Source organism: Mauremys reevesii, linkage group 11 (assembly GCF_016161935.1).
Source record: "Mauremys reevesii isolate NIE-2019 linkage group 11, ASM1616193v1, whole genome shotgun sequence".
NCBI classification, from domain to species: Eukaryota; Metazoa; Chordata; order Testudines; family Geoemydidae; genus Mauremys; species Mauremys reevesii.
This window is the reverse complement of record NC_052633.1, coordinates 67,222,573-67,243,569: the sequence shown is the minus strand read 5'-3', so window position 1 is coordinate 67,243,569 and position 20,997 is coordinate 67,222,573. Positions and strand designations below refer to the sequence as shown.

At 40.0% G+C, this 20,997-nt stretch overlaps 1 protein-coding gene across 1 annotated transcript in view; it reads left to right on the top strand.

Annotated features, from left to right (window-relative positions):
* The window catches only part of SLC49A4 (solute carrier family 49 member 4), a 134,832-nt gene extending 118,791 nt beyond the window's left edge, over positions 1–16,041 (top strand). Inside the window, exons 8-9 of the mRNA XM_039494267.1 lie at positions 7,621–7,803; positions 14,210–16,041. Coding sequence (XP_039350201.1) covers positions 7,621–7,803; positions 14,210–14,325 — 299 coding nt within the window. The 3' untranslated portion in view covers positions 14,326–16,041. The remainder of the gene's footprint in view (positions 1–7,620; positions 7,804–14,209) is intronic.
* Positions 16,042–20,997: the final 4,956 nt, after the last annotated feature.

The window sequence follows — 20,997 nt, the reverse complement described above, 5'->3', positions numbered from 1 at the left end:
TTAGCATGATTGCCAAATTAGAAACACTTTAGATCTCTAAAGACCTGTTTAAATTCTCTGTTGAGTCCCAAGAGAAAATGAGTTTAGAGCTACCCTCCTTCTTGTCTATCCATAGAAAACCTCTACATGACTTGGCACAGTTTTTCTACTCCTAAGAGGCCCATTACTGGAATAACCAGGGTACTGGAGATCAGGATACATTATTCCTGAGGGAATTCTGTGTCAAAAAATTAAAAATTCTGCATCAGAAAAATAAAAATTATGTGCACAATATTTTAAAATTCTGTAACATTCTGCAACTATTATTTGTCAATAAATAAATGTGGCTCCAGCATGGCAGTGGGGAGCACAGGCCACTGGCTGCATTGAGGTGGGAGATCACCCTGAAGTCCCCACCTCCCCAGCTCTAGGGACTCAGCAGTGATGCTGCACCTGACCCTGACACAGTGCAAGGGCTGGGCCTGCCCCAGAAACACCCCAGGGCCCTGCTTTTCTGCCCCACGTGCACCAGGTGTGGGTGGGCAGGCTCAGCCCAGCAGGATCCAAGAAGGGGGTGGGGATCTAGGTGGGGGGTGAGAGATTTCTGTGTGGGGCAGTCTGGGTGTGGGCAGCTCAGTGGGAGATCTGGATGCACAGGGGCACATTGGGGGGGGTTCCAGGTGCAGGGGCAATAGGACTCTGCAAGGGATCCAGGTGAAGGTGGTTGGGGATCAGTGGGGGGGTCTGAGTGATGAGGGAGTGGGGCTTGATGGGGTGGGGATCCAGGTGCAGCTGGTTGGGGCTTAGTGGGGTGCGGGTCTGTGTGTGGGAGGCTCATTGGGAGGATCCAGGTTTAGGAGGGTAGAGCATATCAGGGTGAGTGTTCAATGAGCCTGCTTAATGGGGGAGCCCCAGCTGCTGCTGAGGAGATGCCGCATGCCAGGCGCCTGCTTCCCCCCAGGATTTCCCTATCCCCTTTTCTTCCTCATCTCATCCCCCTCCGCTCACTTGCACATTCCCTTCCTCCTGCCCTTTTCCACTCCCCCTTTCATCCCCACTGCCTCTTCCCCCCATTCCCTCATTTTTCCCTACCCTGCTCATTACCCAGCCCCACGGCTGGCACTCACTGGTGCACAGAAAACAGGAAGGCTCCCAGCACACAGAAGGGGCGCATGATTGGCACTAGGATCCAGGAGGCAGCGTTCAGTTGCAGAGTCAGCAGAGTTGAGACACGCAGCCTACTTCGGCTGGGCAGCTCTGCATTTGCAGAAATGAGGTGGGGCAGTGGTATGTTATCTCCTGTGCCTCCCATGCCTGGCCTCTGTTTGTGGGGGGCAATCCCCCCCCAAAATTGCCTGTGGTCATCATCCCCCCTCTCCGGGCACAGCTTCCCTGCCATTTTCTGCAGGGGAGCACAGGAATTCTGCAGGGGGCGGTGCATTTTCTGGGGGCGTGCAGTCCCACAGAATTCTCCCAGGAATAGATATATGGTCAGAGTGGTTTGGGGAAGCTTGGACAGCACCACTCACTTGCAGTATGCCTGACATTCCCTCACACTAAGGGCCTGATTCAAAGTGTATTGAAGACAGTGAATATCCAAATCGTAGGGTTGGAAGGGACCTCGGGAGGTCATCTAGTCCAGCATGCATGGCAGGACTAAATATTATTTAGACCATCCTTGACAGGCATTTGTCTAACCTGCTCTTAAACATCTCCAATGATGAAGATTTTACAACCTCCCTGTAATATATATTACAGGACTTTCCTGGAATGCAGGTATTCTAGGAGCTGATTTGTACCCTTGCCTGGAAGATACTTGAGACCAGTTTTGCTGTGTTCTAAGCACAGCTGAAAATAGTTAAATAGCTACCACTGTTTAACCACTTCCTCTGGGGGGCACGGAGGAACATTTGGGGAGATGTGGTGTGGCCTAGGCCAGCCTCCATGGGGGATGGGGAGGGAGCGCCACCCAACCCCGCTCTGCTTCCTGCTCTGCTCCGGCCCTGCCCCCAGCCCAGCTGTGGCCCTGGCCCCTTTACCCCATCTATGTGTCGTCGTTCCTCCCCTTTTCCCCCCCATCAGGAGCCACAGCCCTACTCCCAGCTCTGGAGGGGGGCAGGGGGCATGGACAGGGTTTGGGGACCACTGCTCTATTCCAATTCATTCTTCTTGCCAGGGAAATGTATAGTAATGGATAACCAAATAAGCTCATACATCTGCCCCATCAATAAATGGTTTTGGAAAATCTGGGCAACACAAACAGGGAAATGTTTGTTGTCTTGTAAGCAGTATTCCCACACCAGTTCTGAAACCAAGAAACCAAACTTTGAGCCTTTTTTTTTTTTACCTTTTATGAGAGATGTTGATCCCTAATCACAGTTAGTTATTGTTCTGTTCATTCCCTCTGGGGCACCTGGCATTGGCTAGTGTTGGAAGACAGGATACTGGGATGGATGGCCCTTTGATCTGACTCAGTATGGCCATTCTTAGAATTTCATAGAATATCAGAGTTGGAAGGGACCTCAGGAGATCATCTAGTCTAACTCCCTGTTCAAAGGAGGACAAATCCCCAGACAGTTTTTTTGTTTTGTTTTTTGACCCCAATTTCCGCCTCGAGGATTGAACTCACAACCCTGGGTTTAGCAGGCCAATGCTTAAACCACTGAACTACCCCTGCCCCTGTAACATTCTTATGTTAATATGTTAGTTAATAGCTGCTTAATATACACAGCGATCTATATAGGTCCTAAAAATACCAAGTACTCTATCACAGTTGCTTTAAAAAAACCTGATTCTATTATTTCTTAATGACTAGAGCTTGCTAATGTAAGTGTCTTGAGCACGTCTTCGCACACTGCTCTTTTCCCAGTTAATTACTTTTCACAAGAAAGGGCAAGTGCACTTCTGATATGATATATGTCATGCAGGTGAAGTACAGCTCTGGTGTGTATTTTTAGCCAAGCAGACGTGAATTAGTTGTTTACCCTGTTTTTGGAGCAAGGAAGTGAGGAAGAAATGTTAGCTTCTGTGCTTGTACTTGCACTTGTCTACATTCTGCACCATTGATGGTAGTCAGAGTTTCTTAATTGAAAAAGCATTTAGTGTAATTGTAACATCAGTTCTTTTAAACTATAAAAAAAATCATGGGACTCTTTAATGATCACGCAGTCTGAAGTCCTGTTATGAGAAGTAAATGGACTCCATTTAATAGCTGGCACTCACCCTGCCATAGTAGCTTTGTCACCCCTTGAGCTGGTATTTTAGGTACTGTACTCACTACAATATGTTAAATAAAAGGCCAAAGCCACTTTTGGACTATCATTTATCTGACTTCTTCCAATCATTTTTTCTTGCACTGTATATTTTATTTATGACTTTCTAGGTAGGCAAGAAAATTGGATTTGTTACTTTTAAACGCTGAATTGATGCAGTAAAATTATTTATTATATTTACAGCACTCAGGAGTTTTAGATGCTTTATACTACCATAACATGGAAATGTTATCATTAAAGTGTGGTTACAGTTAGAGACATAATTATAAATATGTTATTGGAGGCGTCCAGATTTTTAATACTGTCATTTCCACATCCATTTTTTCTTCGTTCACAAGTTAAAAGATGTATTTTCTTACTGCAAATCCTGTAAATTCATCCTGGGATCTAAAACACACCCTGTTCTTTCTGCCTTTAACATTGATCCAGTTGCTTTGGCTTTTTAAATATTTTTTTAGATTTTAAAGTGCATGTGTTTTATGATATGTTATATTTAAGTGTTTATGCAGTGTCCCAAGAGCTTTGTGATTGAAGAGAGTATATATAAATATGATCTATAGCTAAGGCTATGTTTTAGTCACGAGTATTTTTAGTAAAAGTTATGGACAGGTCACAGGCAGGAAACAAAAATTCATGGCCTGTGACCTGTCCATGACTTGTACTGTACACCCGACTAAAACTTGGGTGTTCTGGAGCAAGGGGCGGCTCAGAGGTGCCACAAGGGCTTTAGGGCAGGGGGTGGCCCAGGGGAGCCACTGCTGCTGGGGGAAAATCGGGGGGAGGGGGGCGACGGGGCTAGCAGGCTCCCTACCCGGCTCCACACGGCTCCTGGAAGCAGCTGGCATGTCCTTGCGGCCCCTACCTAGGTGGATTCGGAGGCGCAGCGAGGCGGGCTCTGTGTACTGCCCCTGCCCCAAGCGCCTGCTCCGCAGCTCCCATTGGCCAGGAACCATATTGGTGAATGAGGCAGAGAAGAACCCACTTTGCACTTCTATGTGGTGGTTGCCGGCATTAAAATACTTAGAATTTTCAGAGATGCCAAATGAATGCTGAAATACTGCAGCATTTCTCTACAGTTACTGCTGCAATGAGGGCCATGTAAGTTCCTACCTACTTAGGCCATTGGAATAGGAAAATGCAATGCTATCTACTCTGATAAGGAAATACACCAGTATCTTGGATAATGCTGTGGTGATTGAGGGTAAATGTCTTTCAAAGTGACATGTTGACTCTGCATTGCTCATTGTAATATAAAAATGTGTGTTTGTCACTAAAGTAAAGAAAAGTGACTAGGAAAACATACAGGATATAGATTAGTTGAATATGAAGGTGCTATTTGGAAAATTCTGTAGACAACTGTACCCCACATGGTGCTTATGAGAGGAGCTGAAGCTTTTTGCCTCCAAACTAAGGAACTATCTTAGTTACTTTACCATGCCATCCTTTTCTCCAGCAGAATCAGCATTAGGACCTTTTGTAATTTCATAGGAACTCACTATAGCAAACTCATTCTGTCCTCTGCTGGAGATGTACAGCTTGTCCTGGAGCAAACCTGATTATATTAGAGCCTCCCAAGTCATGTAGCTTGCACCTTAGTGTTCAACACTGTACTCACTATTCAGTTAGCAATGATGGATTTCTTTTCCATCTTAGAGTTCTTTGAGATTTAGGGCAGGTCTACATTACCGCTATAGTGTGTCTGGTGGGGACGCTCTAAGCCGTCAGGAGAGAGCTCTCCCATCAGCTTAATAGCTCCACTTCAGTGAGAGGCAGTAGCAATGTCAGCGGGAAAAGCTCTCCTGCCAACATAGTGCTGTCTACACAGGAGGGCTGGGGGTCCGTGTTAAAGTTGGTATAACTATGTCACTCAAGGTGTGGATTTTTCACACCCCTGAACGACATAGTTAGAGTGAAGTAAGTGTGTAGTGTAGACCAAGCCACAGTGTAGGAACACAGTTCTCAAAGTTCATGAGAACTGGTTGGCTAAATTACAAGTATTTAAAATTTGGGGCAAAATTTCTCAAAAACTGTATGGTTAATGTATTTTCACCATCTGAAGTTCTTCCCAATAGTTACTAGTTCCTTATATATTTTCTCTTTGGAAAGTACTAGAGAATCTCACTTTAATTCTAAATAGGTGTCCATAGATTTATCCAACTGAATTTTTGGGGGAGAAAAGACCTGTCTCTGTTGGCTTCTATTCGGATATTGCAGCTTCAAAAGCCACTACCAGATCCCTTTTTGCCTCTGGTATCAAAAAAGATTCAAATAGTTAGCTACAAATTAGAAAACTGAATCAATGATGGCTGCTTATTTAACAGGGATTAGAGAACTGTGAAAGCAAGAGGCTGTGCTACTGGATGTAACCAGGACTTGTGCCAGAGATTTACTAACTTCAAAATATCAATGAGCGCTTGCAGCAGAATCTGTGGATATCATGGCAGTGGAATTACTCATTCAGTTTCAGATACAAGAGCATGTTGGCATCAGGATACTAAATTTTGTTCTCACTCTTTGAGAACTCTGAACTTATCTTGGAACAGTTCCTCTGACTTTCATCCTCCAGCTGGTTATAAAAGAATTTACAGGAGCTGGAAAAGCTTTTACGGTTTCTCATATTTAAAAAGAGAGAGAGAGAGACAGTCATATCCAGGCCTGTTAAAAACAAATATAGAGGCCAACCTGATCAGTTCCCTTCCAAAGTTTTGCCACTATATCATCTTCCTGGCAGCCTTTTCTGCTCCCCTCCTCCCTCTCCTTTTCTAAGCAAAATCCCTGCTCTAGGGAAAGAAATACGTCTGTGTTTTGGCAGAGAACCGCATCAAATGATTGAGCTGGTGAATAGGCATTTCTACTGTATCTCCTAAGGCCTTCTTTTCTGCCTTTCATTATATCTCATATTTTGACAAATGGTGAATTTTTTTAAGCCAAGTCTCCTGCTTACTAACAACTTCTCAGTTGAGAAATTGAGCAATGCTTAATTTAAGATGAAGTACAGCTTTTTCAATTCTCCACTTTCCATGAGGCATTTTTTAATGTAGTATAGTTTCAGTTTTCATATATCATCCTTCTGCTATAGCACAGGGTAAAGAGACCTTAAAATCTGAAATCTTTTCCTAGCAATTGGGTGACTTTTTGCATCCCAAGGATATTTCTTTTCATATCACCGGAGCTCTTATAGAACCTCCAAGAAATATTCTAGACATTTTATTTGTTCTTTTCAGTCTTAATATTTCTTCTAGCTAATTCTTTCCCTTACATATTTGCTTTTCCTTTGATAGGTCTCGTCATGTCACTGAGACTCCAGTTCAGAAAACCATCATTATTCAGGACTGCTCTTAAGCACGTGACTAAGTCCCATTGAAATCAGTGCTTTCTTGATTTGGATCCTTAGAGTTACTGGATGGAAAGAAAAATGTTTTATTTCTGCATAGCTTTAGAAGATCTAGATTTCCTAGCTAAAATATCTATACTAGCATGAAACTGGAAGAAGTGTGGTGACATCAGAAGTCACAGAACAAAATACCCCAGCCAATAAAAGAAATTGCCATATTCTAATATTATGCATCCGGGATGAAAAATCGAAGTCCTGCAATGACAAATAACCTACTCTGTCAACTAGAGCAAGTGTTCTCAAACCGGGGGTCGGGGCCCCTCAGGGGGTTGCCGGGTTATTACATGGGGAGTCGTGAGCTGTCAGCCTCCACTCCAAACCCTGCTTTGCTTCCAGCATTTATAATGGTGCTAAATATACAAAAAAGTGTTTTAATTTATAAGGGGGGTTCGCGCTCAGAGGCTTCTTATGTGAAAGGGGTCACCAGTACAAAAGATTGAGAGCCACTGAACTAGAGGCTAATCCTGCAATGCCTTGGTATCTGGTAGATCATTAGTATTATTTGTCTGGAAAGTGAAAACAAAAATTAGTTCTGACCTTTGGAACTGAGAGTCAAAATGTTAATTTCCAGTTCATTTCTGATTCAGTACAGTAATTGTTTCTGCTCTAATTGAGTATAAAACAGTTATTGTTCACTTTGGAGGTAACTCAACCTAGATGTCTCTTTGCATAAATATTTTTTCCAATGTTTTCTGTTTTCTGATATTTGGTAAACATACTCCAAATCACTCAGTGTATCTTCAGGAATTCAGTTTGTATCCAAATAAAAATTGCTGAAATGATCAAACCAAAAATAAATGCTGAATACTAACAGAGAGACATTATACGTTATATGATGCACAGAAGTAAAAATAGGTCTCATTCTCCTTTGTCTTCCAGTTACTTAAGCATTAATATCCTGGGCATCTTTTGTTTGAAATATGATAGCAAAATGCTACTATGAAACTAAACCACTGTTCTTGTTTTTTGTTGTAGCTACACTATACACATCCTGTATCTTGCTCGGAGTATTCCTGAATAGTAGCATACCTATATTCTTTGAGCTTTTTGTGGAGACGGTCTACCCTGTTCCAGAAGGAATTACGTGTGGTGTTGTCACCTTTTTGAGTAACATGTTTATGGGAGTGCTTTTGTTTTTTCTCACATTTTACCATACAGGTAAGAAATACGAGCTATTTACTAAATGTAATTATCTGTGAAGACATTCTATAAGGGATCTGTTTTGGCACCAGTGGGAGGAGGATTTACATACCAAACTCCCATTAATGCTAATTCTGTGCATAAATCTCCTGCACATCAGTGGGAGAAAAGACCTGTAATTGTTTGTCTTTACATGCATGCCAATCGAAGAATGAAATCCTTTAGTCAGAAAACAGATATCCAGACTTTGCATAGAACTCACTGCAGAAGGAAGCTATTGAGATACACATGATGGCTGGATTTTTACAAAGAACTGGATAATGTTCTGGCCATTAATAACATTTGTAGCTATGCTAGATAAAACAACAATAAAGCTAATCCAATCTCATGCTTCAGGGTATAAACTGCTCGCTGGTGGTGGGCAAAAAAGAATTTCTCCTCCGTCCTCGCAATGTTTATCACTGAACACATGGTTGGGTGAATTATTGATGGTGGGAGAGAGTTACCTTTGCAAGATATTGGCCACAGCTCTGAGTCAGAATACGACAATAGATGATGTGTAGAGGTCTAATATGCTAAGGTAGTCCTTTGTGTTGATATTTCCAACAAATTCTTTATAGATCCTTTATTATTTTCATCTCTTGTGCATTATTTATTTGTTCACATAATGTGTCATTGTAATTTTGAGTGGTATAGCTTGCAAATTATATTTGCATTTAGATATGAGTTACTATGGTACAATATGAAAATCTAGATAAGTTTAGAATAAAACCCTGCAACCTCACTAATTCTTCTTTTTAAAGTTACAAATTGCTATTTTTATATGTAGAAATCAGCAAGGTTAATTTTTCTTTCTTGGTACAAGAAGAATACTTTCAACCAAAATGTTTGTAGTTTGCTTTGTAAGTATAAAACCTTATATGAATTCTAAGTATAATTGTCAAGACATCTCTTAATTAAAATGTTATGTTCCCAGCCAAGAGGAAAGTGGTAAACTTCACAGTAAACTGTATTTTGAAATTAATAATATTAAATTATTGGCCAGACTCAGATGTCTCAGCATAGTCTCTGGTTTTCTACCTACAATTTCACCGCTACCTCGATATAACGCCACCTGATATAACACAAATTTGGATATAATGTGGTACAGCAGTGCTCTGGCGGGGCGGGGCTGCGCACTCCGGTGGATCAAAGTAAGTTCAGTGTAACACAGTTTCACCTATAACGCGGTAAGATTTTTTTGTCTCCCAAGGACAGCGTTATATCGAGGTAGAGGTGTAATTGTGAAAAAGAATAATTGTAAATTCATTCTACCTTCTAACTGCTGTTTTGTAGGTGCAAGCTGATAGAAATTTAAACTGTCATTTGTGGCCTGGAAATTAAAAGCCAGTTTTTCAAACATGGGCCTGTATCTTCCAGTTAAAAGTGATTTGATGTTTGTTTAGGAAACTCGTTCAAATTGCAATGATTTAATCAAATCTATATTGAGAATAGTAGTGGATGTGAACTGATTTAACACAAATACGATTGTTTCCAGTATTCACAAATGAGTTGGCAAGATGAAACAAAACAAATTTGAAATATTTTCAGTGTACTTCTAAATGAGAGTGAAAGTCCAGTGTTATGAATTCATTTTTCATTGAGTATTAGGATATAGTACATTGTACCAACCAAATCAATGGGTCTGAGGTCATTTTACTAAAAATAATTATTATAGTATTCTACAGTAATCTCTCAAAACATGGCAGTAACATGTTGGATAAACCATGGTTTTGGACCATTATTTAGAATACTCTAGTACTTTTTTCCATAAAGGATGTCAATAAATACACGTGAATGCAAACATGAAAAAAGCATAAGCTGTAGTCTTTTTTTTCCAAAGGAAGAAGCACTCAGTTACACTGTTATCTTCAAGATAATGCATTCTCAATGATGCAGTGTCTCAAATTATTAAAAGCGAGATCATTTATATGATCTCTAAGGGTTGATCAATGTCCATTTGATTAAATTACTGGCTATGTTACCAAAACAAAAATCCATGGAAAATGATTTTGTAATAAAAATGCTTCCTTTTTAAAATCAGTCTTTTCTCCTCTGATTTTCATACATCTTTTACTATTATTCTAACTGAAGTGCAGTAGAATTCTAGGCCTCTCTGCCTCACTTTCAAATCATATAATCAGTCACTAGTTTTCATTCTGATGTCTCCCCTCTCCTCATATTCTGATATTAGTGTCCCAATTATTAAGGCTATTGGGGAGCCAGTCCTTAGAGTTTTCTAGTAGACTGAAGATTCTGATCCAGATGATTAGAATGTGAGATTTAAGACTTTAGAATCCCTAATCTAACTTCTTAGCACCATATTCTAGTATCAAAAGCCCAGTCTCTGCATATTGTTTCATGTTTTCTTCAGTGTTCTATTTTTTTAAAACTTTGGACTTTTTATGATTTGTTAGCATGAATTGACTAGTGCTCTACTGATTTTTGTAGTACAAAAAGAGAAAGTTTAAAATAGGTCATAAAATTCTCAGCCTTTTTAGATGTTTGGTTTAGATTATATTCAGTCTAGTTAAGCACAAGTATAGTTTTCTGAGGAAAATGTTAGAGAGGCATGTTTCTGATAACTTCTGGGAATACAGCAGTCCTACCTAAACCAACGAAGAATTTTACTGAGGCATGTCTAAATTTACTACAATAATAGAGACAGGGTTTTTAGGGGGTGGGTTTTGTACTGCCATTTTCTGGGGTTTGGTTTCTCGAGCTTTCTGATGTTGTGTTTTTGCATTCCAGAACACACATTATGCTTTACCTTTAGCCATATGAATTATGGATTAAACTAAGCAGCATTGCTGGAGCCTTTAATATGATTACTAAACCTTAAGAGAGCATTTAGAATTCTGTAGAAATATTGAATGAGGCAAAAAACCATCTCCAGTAAAACTGATGCTTCTTCAGTAACTTATGTCAGAGACAAAATACTAAAACAAAAGGAATTGCTATGCCTTTGCTTTCTGATTAAAATGGCTAAACTAATAATTAAATATTGATCAGTGGGGAGGACTCTTCAAACCTACAAGACACATGCTCTTAAGAGCTCTTACCCATTACATTTAATGGTTACAAAGAGGTCTTTTGAGAGTTTTTTGTGGGACCTTTATAACTTGGATAGTTTTACTGCACAAAAGTTTCTGTTGAGAAATTAGCTTTCCATATCCAAACTGTGTAGCTGAACTGATGCATAATCAAAGTGCTGTTTATTATCCTTTTCATATTTTAGCCAGTAGAAATCTAAGGGCTTAGATACACTAACAACCAGACCATGGCGTGATAGGGTGTGAAACTATCCAGCTCAAGCTGGGTATATCCTGCCAACATGTGTTAACAGTTTGCTAGAGCACTTTGAGCTAGTTTTGTTTCAGAGAGGACTAGATCAAAGTGCTCTAATTAATGGTTAACATGTCACCGTGGTGTATGTGAATAGTTAGACTATGGCAGTTTTCCATGGTGTATGTAATCGTTTGTGTAGACAAGTCCTACGAAACAATAAGACTGCTATTTAAGGTTGGTTTTCTTTTCCCTACTGTCATCACTGAAAAAGTTTGCAGATGACTCAAAAATTGTGGGAGTGGCAAATAATGAAGAGGACAGAGATCACTGATTCAGAGCAATCTGAATCACTGGGTAAACTGGGCGGAGGCAAATAATATGCATTGTAATATGGCTAAATGTAAACGTATACATCTAGGAACAAAGAATATAGGCCATACTTGGAGGGATGTGGGGGGCCTCTGTTCTAGGAAGCAGTGACTCTGAAAAAGATATGGTGGATCATGTCATGGTGGATAAGCTGAACATGAGCTCCCAGTGTGATGTTGTGACCCAGAGAGCTAATGCGATCTTGGGATGTACAAACAAGAGAATCTTTAGTAGGAGTAGAGAGATTATTTTAACTCTGTATTTGGCACTGCTGTGACCACTGCTGGAATACTGTGTCCAGTTCTGGTTTCCACAGTTCAAGAAAGATGTTAATAAATTGGAGCGGGTTCAGAGGAGAGCCATGAGAATGATTAAAGGATTAGAAAACATGCTTTATAGCAATAAACTCAAGGAGCTCAATCCATTTAGTTTAACAAGGAGAAGGTTATGCGGTGACTTGATTGCAGTCTATAAGTATCTACATGGGGAACAAATATTTAATAATGGCTTCTTCAGTGTAGTAGAAAAAAGCACAACATGATCCAATGGCTGGAAGTTAAAGCTACACATATTCAGACTGGAAATAAGGCATACATTTTTAACAGTGAGAGTAATTAACCATTGGAACAATTTACCAAGGGTCATGGTGAATTCTCCCATCACTGGCTGTTTTTAAATCAATATTGGTTCTTTGAGTGACGGTCCCTATAGTATTCCACTCAGGGTTATACGCATGCACTCGGAGCCAGAGCTTTTCAAAATAGCAGTGTCCACTGGTCCACACGTGCCCTTGCTCCACCTCATTGTTTCGACTTAAGTGATAAAGGGTCAGGCAGACCGACCACGGCGTCAGTTCCTTCTCACCACCGCATGGTCTGAGTCAGAGCCCCTTCTGTTCTCTCATCTCTGGTGACGCACTTTCCTAATTTCAGGAGAAAAGACTGTTTTATTCTTGTGTATAGTTAGTGTTTTGTTATTTTGGTAGTCGTTTTAGTGGTAGTTTAGGACTTTAAGGATTTTGGGATGCCATTTTTGCCTGTTTCCTGCCCTCTTCCCCATCAGCACCCACACCTGGGTACTGCATTATGTCAAAGATGCCAGGGTTCAAGATCTGCACTTCCTGCCCTTGCTCATTTCCCATCAGTGCGTAGCACCAACGCTGCCTTTGCTGCTTGGCGAAGCCCACGTCGCATCCAGGTGCAGGAAGGCCGTGCTCTCCATCTCAAGAAACACCTCACAGATGTCGCCATGAGGCCACGGTTGGATCCAGGCTGGGGAACCCCTCTCTCCCTGTATATTGACCGGCGCATCAAGGAGTGCGCCTCCTACTATGGCATTCCAGTCCAGTTCCACTGGTACCAGCACTATGGACCCCGTGCCGGGGCCCAGCCATGAGGCAAGGAAATGTGCATAAGCATGACAGTGAGTCTTCCTCAAGACCCATGAAGGATGCTGCATCCTCAATGGGTTCTAGCCATGGAGAAGTGGCGCATTCCACGGCATGTAAATGCGACAAGAAGTCACTTAGAACCTTGGATCCTATGATCCCAGTTACCGAACTGTGTACCCCTTCCAGATCGATACCCCCAAAGTCACAGGAATCATTGGTTCAGAGGCAATCCTCCATTTTGGCCCTGGTTCTGGCCCCGGCTCTGTCTGTGGAGTGCATGCCGCTGACACCAGGGAAGCTCAAGTCAGCTCTTGGTCCTCATGAGCTGTTTGACCTAGATGAGGTGAGGTCCCACGTCTCCTGGTGCATCACCTCATCAGAGACCCCACTCCCCAGCTTTGGACTTGCTGTCTTCGGGTCATGTTCCTGAGCATTCTCCTGAGACTCACATGGTTCCAACTGACATATGTAGGGCAGCCACAAGGAGTTCAGCACATACCTTTTCTTCTCATTATGCCCTACTGCAAGACTCTGCAATGTGTGCCTCATTCAGTGCAGCTGTTCTCTGTTCCACAATTCCCTCATCTTCCTTGAACCCTCCCAACTAGATACTGCTTGTCAGTCACCCTCAGTGGAATACAGTAAGGACCATCACTTGAAGAAGAGAACTTCCAGTTACCTGTAACTGGAGGTTCTTTGAGGTGTGTTGTCCCTATCTGTATTCCAGTCCTACCCTCCTTCCACTCTGCTGGGGATCTATTTGATTTGCAGTGGAAAAGGAACTGAAGGTGCAATCAGTGTGCCCCACCCTTTATCACCTTGGTTGAAACCATGAGGCAGAGCAAGGGCGCATGTGCGGACCAATGGACACTACTACTTTGAAACTCTCCAGCTCTGGGTGCATGGCCCATGCGTATAACTTTCAGTGGAATACAGATAGGAACTACACATCTCAAAGAACCTCCATGTACAGGTAAGTATTTTTCTAAAAGTTCTGTTCTAGGAATTATTTTGGAGAAGTTCTGTAGCTTGTGTTATACCGCAGGTCTGACTAGATGATTATAATGGTGTCTTTTGGCCTTAGAATCTATGAAAGGTGAATGAATAAGTTATTGAATTAATTAACGGTACTGAGGTTTTTGAAAAAGAAATCCATAACATCTCAAAATATTTCATCCACCTCTCAATCCCATGCATTGTTACTGTTTTGCTATTAGAGCAGAGCTAGCTCAAAGCCATCAGTTAAACTTTTAGTTTCCAGTATTTATGTCCTGATTGCTTTGACGGTGGAGATGTTATATGAGCTTCTGAAACCACATTTTTTGTTTTGTTTTACAGAGTTGTCCTGGTTCAACTGGTGCCTCCCAGGATCATGTTTGCTCAGCCTACTCCTTATTCTGTGCTTCAGGGAATCCTATGATAGACTTTATCTTGATGTCGTTGTCTCAGTTTAATAGCACAGAACTGACAGAGTTTTGAGAGAGCCTGGAAGTCAATACTGCATTCTGCACATTGCTTGGAATTGCACAGTTGTATGGCGGAAAAAGCAAAGAAACTACAAAATTTTAAATGTGGTTTTATCAGACTACGAAGATATTTTTTTAAAACATGTCTTGACTTGATCTTTATTGCTGTCTTGATAAATAGTGTGGTATTCGGTTGGGAATAAGAATATCCTAAAATACACAAGTGGACTATATCTGATGTGTATATCTAAAGTCAGAACTGTGATATCTTATTTAAAAAACAATACTTGCAGCTATTAAGTGTACAGATTTTCTGTGCCAACTCAACCCACTTAAAGAGATGCCAAGGTACCAGTAATCTTTCCATCTTCTATCAGAATACGAATAGTGAATAACCGTTTTAAAAAAATCTATAACTTAAATAGGTAACACATTTAAATATTAAAAGGCCAGCAAACATATAAGCTAAAATAATATGGTTTTGCTGCACTACATTATGTTCTAATAAAGCCATTTCTGGTAAGACTTTGGTACCTGAGTTTTCAACCATATTGACTAATCTTAGCAGTCCTTGAACTGTTGTTAGAAATCTTTAACTTTCACTCCAGAACCAAGTGTGCACTGAATGATAAGTGCAGTTTTAGTTATACAGCAGTTGCCACTAAAAGTCACCTTAGCTGACAGTAGCACTGAAATTCTGCAGTTTTTCCATATGCTTAGAATAGGGAAGAAACAATGGTATCTCAGATGTCTCTGTTGATAAATGTTGATGATGTAATGGCCACCACTATACTTCTCTTTCATCTCCAGTTAATACTGTGAACCCTAATTTCATGCCACTAAATAATGTAGGTGTGTAGGGCCGAATCCCCAGTAAGTTTAGCTTTAGTAAAGGTTTTGGGGTTTGGGCCATAGTGCATCTGTGTTTTTAAGATTAGTTTAAAATTATGGGTCCGAAGTAATGTTTTTTAAATACCCAGTTCTTTAAAAGTGGCATTTTTCTGAAATGTCTTTGGACTTTGTGAGGTGCCCTTGTTAGCAGCGAAATGACACATCATGTGGAATATTTTGTTTCATGAGTCTATGAATTTTGGCATAAACTGGGAAGTACAGTGCCAAGCAGAAAATTGTGGTCAGTCTGGCCCTTACTTGAACAGAGATACTTAAGAGACTTTGAGTAGTTTTTTAACACAATTTTAAACTGATTAGTAATTTCTGAATTCTTATAATTCACTTAAAAATATTTACAGCATTTCCATGCTGAGTATGTTCCTGTACTCTGTTTAATGTGTGTGTGAGCACATGTATATATGTACAGATGTGTGTGTATAATATTTATATGTTGTATATAATTATATAATATATAAATATTGTATGTAGAGTGTGTTTATAGGTTTATTTTAAAATCATGTCTTTGGATGGTGGTATGCCACTGTTTGAACTAAAGCTATCATTTCAGTGAATGAAGTTGCACGCATATACCACTGTGAAATGAGTTTTATTTCACTGGGTGAATGTCTTTTCTTAATGTAGCTATTTGATATAGAGGGATATGTACATGTGTGATGGTGTTGCCATGTAATGTTCTGCTTCAGTGAGAAATCTGAATCAAACACACTCCACTCCTGTGAGAGGCTGTGCTCTGCCACTCCTGAGTAATACAGCCACTGTAACTCAAAAAAATAAAAGCTGAACTGTGCACTACCCTTCAGCTGTGTATCCATTTGTTCTGTCTGCTCTCTGTAGAGAGCGAATATTTCACTGACATTTTAAATTCAAAATTGTATTCATGCAGTAAAATGAAATGTTATTTCACATCATCTGCTTTTATTGTTTTCAGTGAAATGGGCATATTTAGCATAACAGGTAATGGGATGTTGTGACCTTGTTTATTGGCTACAGCAGCTATTACAAGATCAGAGTTATTCCTTGAAAGGCACTAGTCAGATAATGGAGCTATCTGTATTGAGATACCCTAAATAAATTTAATCAGCATGTTCAAGCTGCTGAAGAAGTGGCAAAGTACAGTTGGACATATCCTTTTACCGTCTTCACCAGTTGATTAGTACAAAGGTGTTAACCATCCAGCTTTCTTGGCTATGTTCTACTATATTTAGCAAAAGCCACCACTTTACAGTCCTTACTCAACCAACATTCCCATTTGAGCCTGATGGAGCTTTTGCCTGAGGAGAACTGCAGGAGCAGATCCCAGTTATATAAAGAAGTTCTCCCATAGGTAAGAGTCTGCTGCTATGATAAATAGAAATGAATTTTCAGACTTGAGGACTTCATCAGATCAACATATCTTTGAGTGGCAGGTGGGGGAGAATGTGTTGAAGGACAGAGGATGGGGGAAATATAAAATATTGTGGCTTTGTTAGCATTAGAATGCACTTTGACATGATCTTTAAAATAGCTCAGATCTTCATTTGACTGCACAAAAAGCATTCTCCCCCACTGAATCCAAGCCAGCAGCCCTTACTCAGGTAGAAATCCAACCGAAGCCAATGAGAGTTTGCCTGACTAATAATACCAGAGCAGGCTACCTGTTAGTATTTTTGACTTTGTAAAGGTAAAAGTTATCTTGGTTAATCAGGTCTCACTGAAAGAGACAATGGGAGGGTTTTAAATATTGCTTATATGTTAATATTGAGTAGTCCCAGAAAAGGTTCAGAAATGAAATATAAAATATTTCATATTTATTATTTAGCAGTAAAAAGCACATCAGTTTTTGGAAGTGCAACTTAGTTTTAATTGTCCCTCTAATTTTCAGTGAGTACTGACATTGATTGATATCAAACACTTCTGACCATAACTGTAATTGATTTTAACAGGAAAATACTCTAAGAAAAGATAATATTCCCTTTCCCCTCTTGGCTCTGAGTTATTTCCTGTAGAAATCCAGAAGAGCAATTTTTCCTAGCCCTGATATGTGCAAAGCCACTAGAATATGGACAATCATGCTGCAATTTGTGTTGAAAATGTGAGCAATGAGGCTGTGCAGTTCCCATTCCTCTCTTGTAATAGATCTTTGTTTTAAATAGCTAGTTACGTCCTAGGCTGCTCCTCAGTTTTTCACTTGGCTCCACAATAACTGTAAATTCAACTTCTAGCTATGCTGCTTTTTTCCTTTGGCTGGCTCCTGAGCTGTACTATTTCCCTTGCTGCTAATGAGGTAGGTACGATTTAGAAGGATTGGCCTTCACTTCCATCCCTATTTTCTGTCTCTCTTCACTTCCCTCCTCACCCCATTCCCCCACCACTTCCTCCCTCTTGTTTCCCTTCTCCTTCCTTTATGGCCTTTTCAATCTTAAATGTGTGTCCATACAAATACTATGGAAGCAGAGCTTTCTGAATTCTCAGTTCAGTTCTAAAGAAAGGGTTGGCCAGGCATCTATGCAATATTCAAAGAAAATTATTTTCAGTGGTAGAAAATCACTGAACATAGAGTGTAGAATCCAAAGATTTTAGGTATTGTAATATACAGTACTGTACTGGATATAGCGCATATACAGATATAAACTATATATGTAGTTCCTGTATCCATAGAATATGAAGGAGGAAATTGTGTAGTACTGTATTTAATGTATACAGGTATATGCTACAGCTGAGATTTTCAAAGCCATCTAAGGAATTTAAAAAGAGTGGATATTGGGGGTTCTAAACCCCTAAGTGTCTGGGCAAATTTCAGCCTATATATGTGGTTTGTGCATCCACAGTGCTATGGAGAGACTGTTTTGTACAGATCCAATTGTTTGGAAATGGGCTAGAGATGTTGTCCTCTCTCTTTGTCTCTCCATATACAATTAAAAGTTGGTTTATTGATGCTCAGAGAGGTACTTGAGTGTAGAACCATGATCTTGCTTGTGACTAGATTCCAAGAGGTGGTGACCACCAGCAGCTCTCATCAAACCCAGTGAGGAATGCATTCAGTGTGTGACCTGCTGATGTTCAGCACCTCTTAAGATCAGACTCCTATAGATTTGTCAGACACACTGTCCCTTGTGCAGTCTTATGTACAGTGTGAATTGCAAAGTAACTTTCAAATAATGAGCATTATTTTATGGTAACTCTGTTGGGAAAACAGCAGTCACTACATGGAAACTTGGGAATTTACCAAATGCACTGTTGCATGTAAAAAAAAGACCATATTGCTATCTGGGATATCTTGAAGGAGCTGTATTACCTGGAGTGTGTGTTTATGGAGAACATTTGGACTAAGCAAAGAGTGAATAGATATTCTTACATTGTAAAAAGAAGAAAAAAGTTGATCTGTGTGTGTATATTGGCTGCTACCAAAAAGGGGGAAAGATATGAGATTTGTGAGAATTGACTGATATGTGAATAGGGATTAGATGTTTTATCCTATGGCTTTTGACATCCTATAAAGCTGTGAGAATAGCAATTTATTAATAAATCTATTTCTCATTAAGTCATTTTTTTAAACTTAAGAGAAAAATAAATGTCTAGTTTGTGGTAAACAATTGGTTTTAGATGCTGTTTTTGTATATTTTATATTTTATTAGATTGGTTAGAATCTAAATATAATTCACTACAATTGTTTGGCAGGTTAACTACTACGTTGGTGTGAAAATGCCAGAAATTCACAACACCATTGATGGATGGATGTACAGTGTGTATAGCTGGTGTGATTAGAATTTTGTATTGAATATCATTGTATTAAATTTTGTAAAGTACCAGTGTGTAATCTCTCTCTCTCTCTCGCAAATGGCAGTTACACAATCACATAGGGCTAAAAGCACACCCCATTAAAATGAATGGGAATTTTGCCATTATCTTCAGTGGTTCCAGGATATAGTAGAATCATAGAAATGTAGGGCTGGAAGAGATCATAAGAGGTCATCTAGTCCAACCCCCTGCGCTGGGGCAGGACCAAGTAAACCTAGACTTCCCTGATAGGTGTTTGTCCAACCTGTTCTCAGAAGCTTCCAATGATGGGGACCAGAGTCAAGGACCCTTGCTATCATAAAGAGGAAAACTCTGAAATTAAAACAATACCCACATCACTCTGATCAACCTTATTTGTCTGTCTTTAGCAAGTCGATGCTATTGTTGATGAGATGCTGCTTCATATTTTGGGCAGTGGTGCTCTCCCAGCATCCATAAAACATGAAAAAGCCTCACTTAAGTTTCCTATTTTAGAAGGTTTAGAAATATCTATTTTGATTCATGAAGGAGTATTGCTTTAAGTAACATCAGCGGAGGATGCAGAGGCCACAGTGAAATCAGAAAACCTATCAGTCTGCTTACAGCATTTACACTTGGCATTTTAAGGCAGATGAAACAATAATAAATAAAGGAGAAAATTCATCTTTATTTGAAGTTTTAACAAGCAAAAGTAAATATTTGTGCAGATGTTATGATTCCTGTTTTCATCTTGGGATCACTGCTATGTTTGGGACAGTGTGTTCTGACATAAATATCTTCTGAATTCCATGATCCCACATCACTGCACACTTGTTTTTTGTTTTTTTTTCCTCCTAGATTTGCATACAGGTTCTAAGCAAAGTGAACACTACAGCTTAATACTCATTAAAAGAAAGCAACATTGCAGAAAATATCTGTAGCAACACTGTGGCAGATATTGGTCCAGAAGAGATGGTGAATGGATGCGATGGCCAAGGTTTCCATAAGTGACTGGTGATATGGGGTGTCTCCATTTTTGGTAACCCAACTTGAGACCTCTTAAAGGGCCCGATTTTTAGAAAGCGCTTGGCACTCTCCCCTGGAAGTCATTAAGGTGTCTCAGGATGGGCACCCACAAATCAAAGCCCCCAAAAGCAAATCACTTCTGAAAAGCTTGACTTTTTTTTTTTTTTTCACTTTGGACTTGGAAATAATTTATAAACACATAATATATTGCTTCAGTATTTCTTCCTCACTCCCTGCACAGGTGTTGTGTGTTCATAACACTTCAGGAAATATGATTGCTGGGTTAATTGTTAAGGCTTCCATTCAGCAGTCATCCTTGAGATGTTTGTTTAGAAGACAGTAATTGACCTTGCGTATAGGAGAGTAAACATAAATTTGTTTTGTCTTCCCTGTGTTCCTCACTTGTCTACTCTCACATACTTTCTTTATGTTGCTTCAATGAATTTTTTCACTATTCCATAATGAGTATTGGAATTTCATGGATAACTTTCACCTGTTCTTATTCAGAACACTTGTTCTTATTCAGAGCTTTCCCCCTAGATTGTGGCATTCCCTCTAACCTTAGTTCCACCAGATGTAAAAGTCAAAAGAAATTATTTTCCTCTGTAGATGGTCCGTATGTAGCGGTGATGGGTAGTTTTGTTGTTAAAGCACAGGACTGGGAGTCAGGACTTACTCTGACAAACTATGAGATCTTGGGGAAATCACTTAACCTCTTCATGTCTCAGTTTCCTTGGCTGTAAAATGGATATAATACTTCCCTACCTCACTAAGGTGTTGTGATACTGAAATTGCTGTTTGTAAGGAGTTCTGAGATCCTCTGATGGACAGCACTAGCTCTAGAACTGCAAAATACTGTTAATATGTGGTGTTCTGATATATTCTTCAGGTTTTTATTAAAGTGACTCTTTATTGAGAACATAGAGTCCGATGCTGTGGAGTTACTGAGCTCTCTTTGAAGTCATCAGGAGTTGAGAGCACACAGCA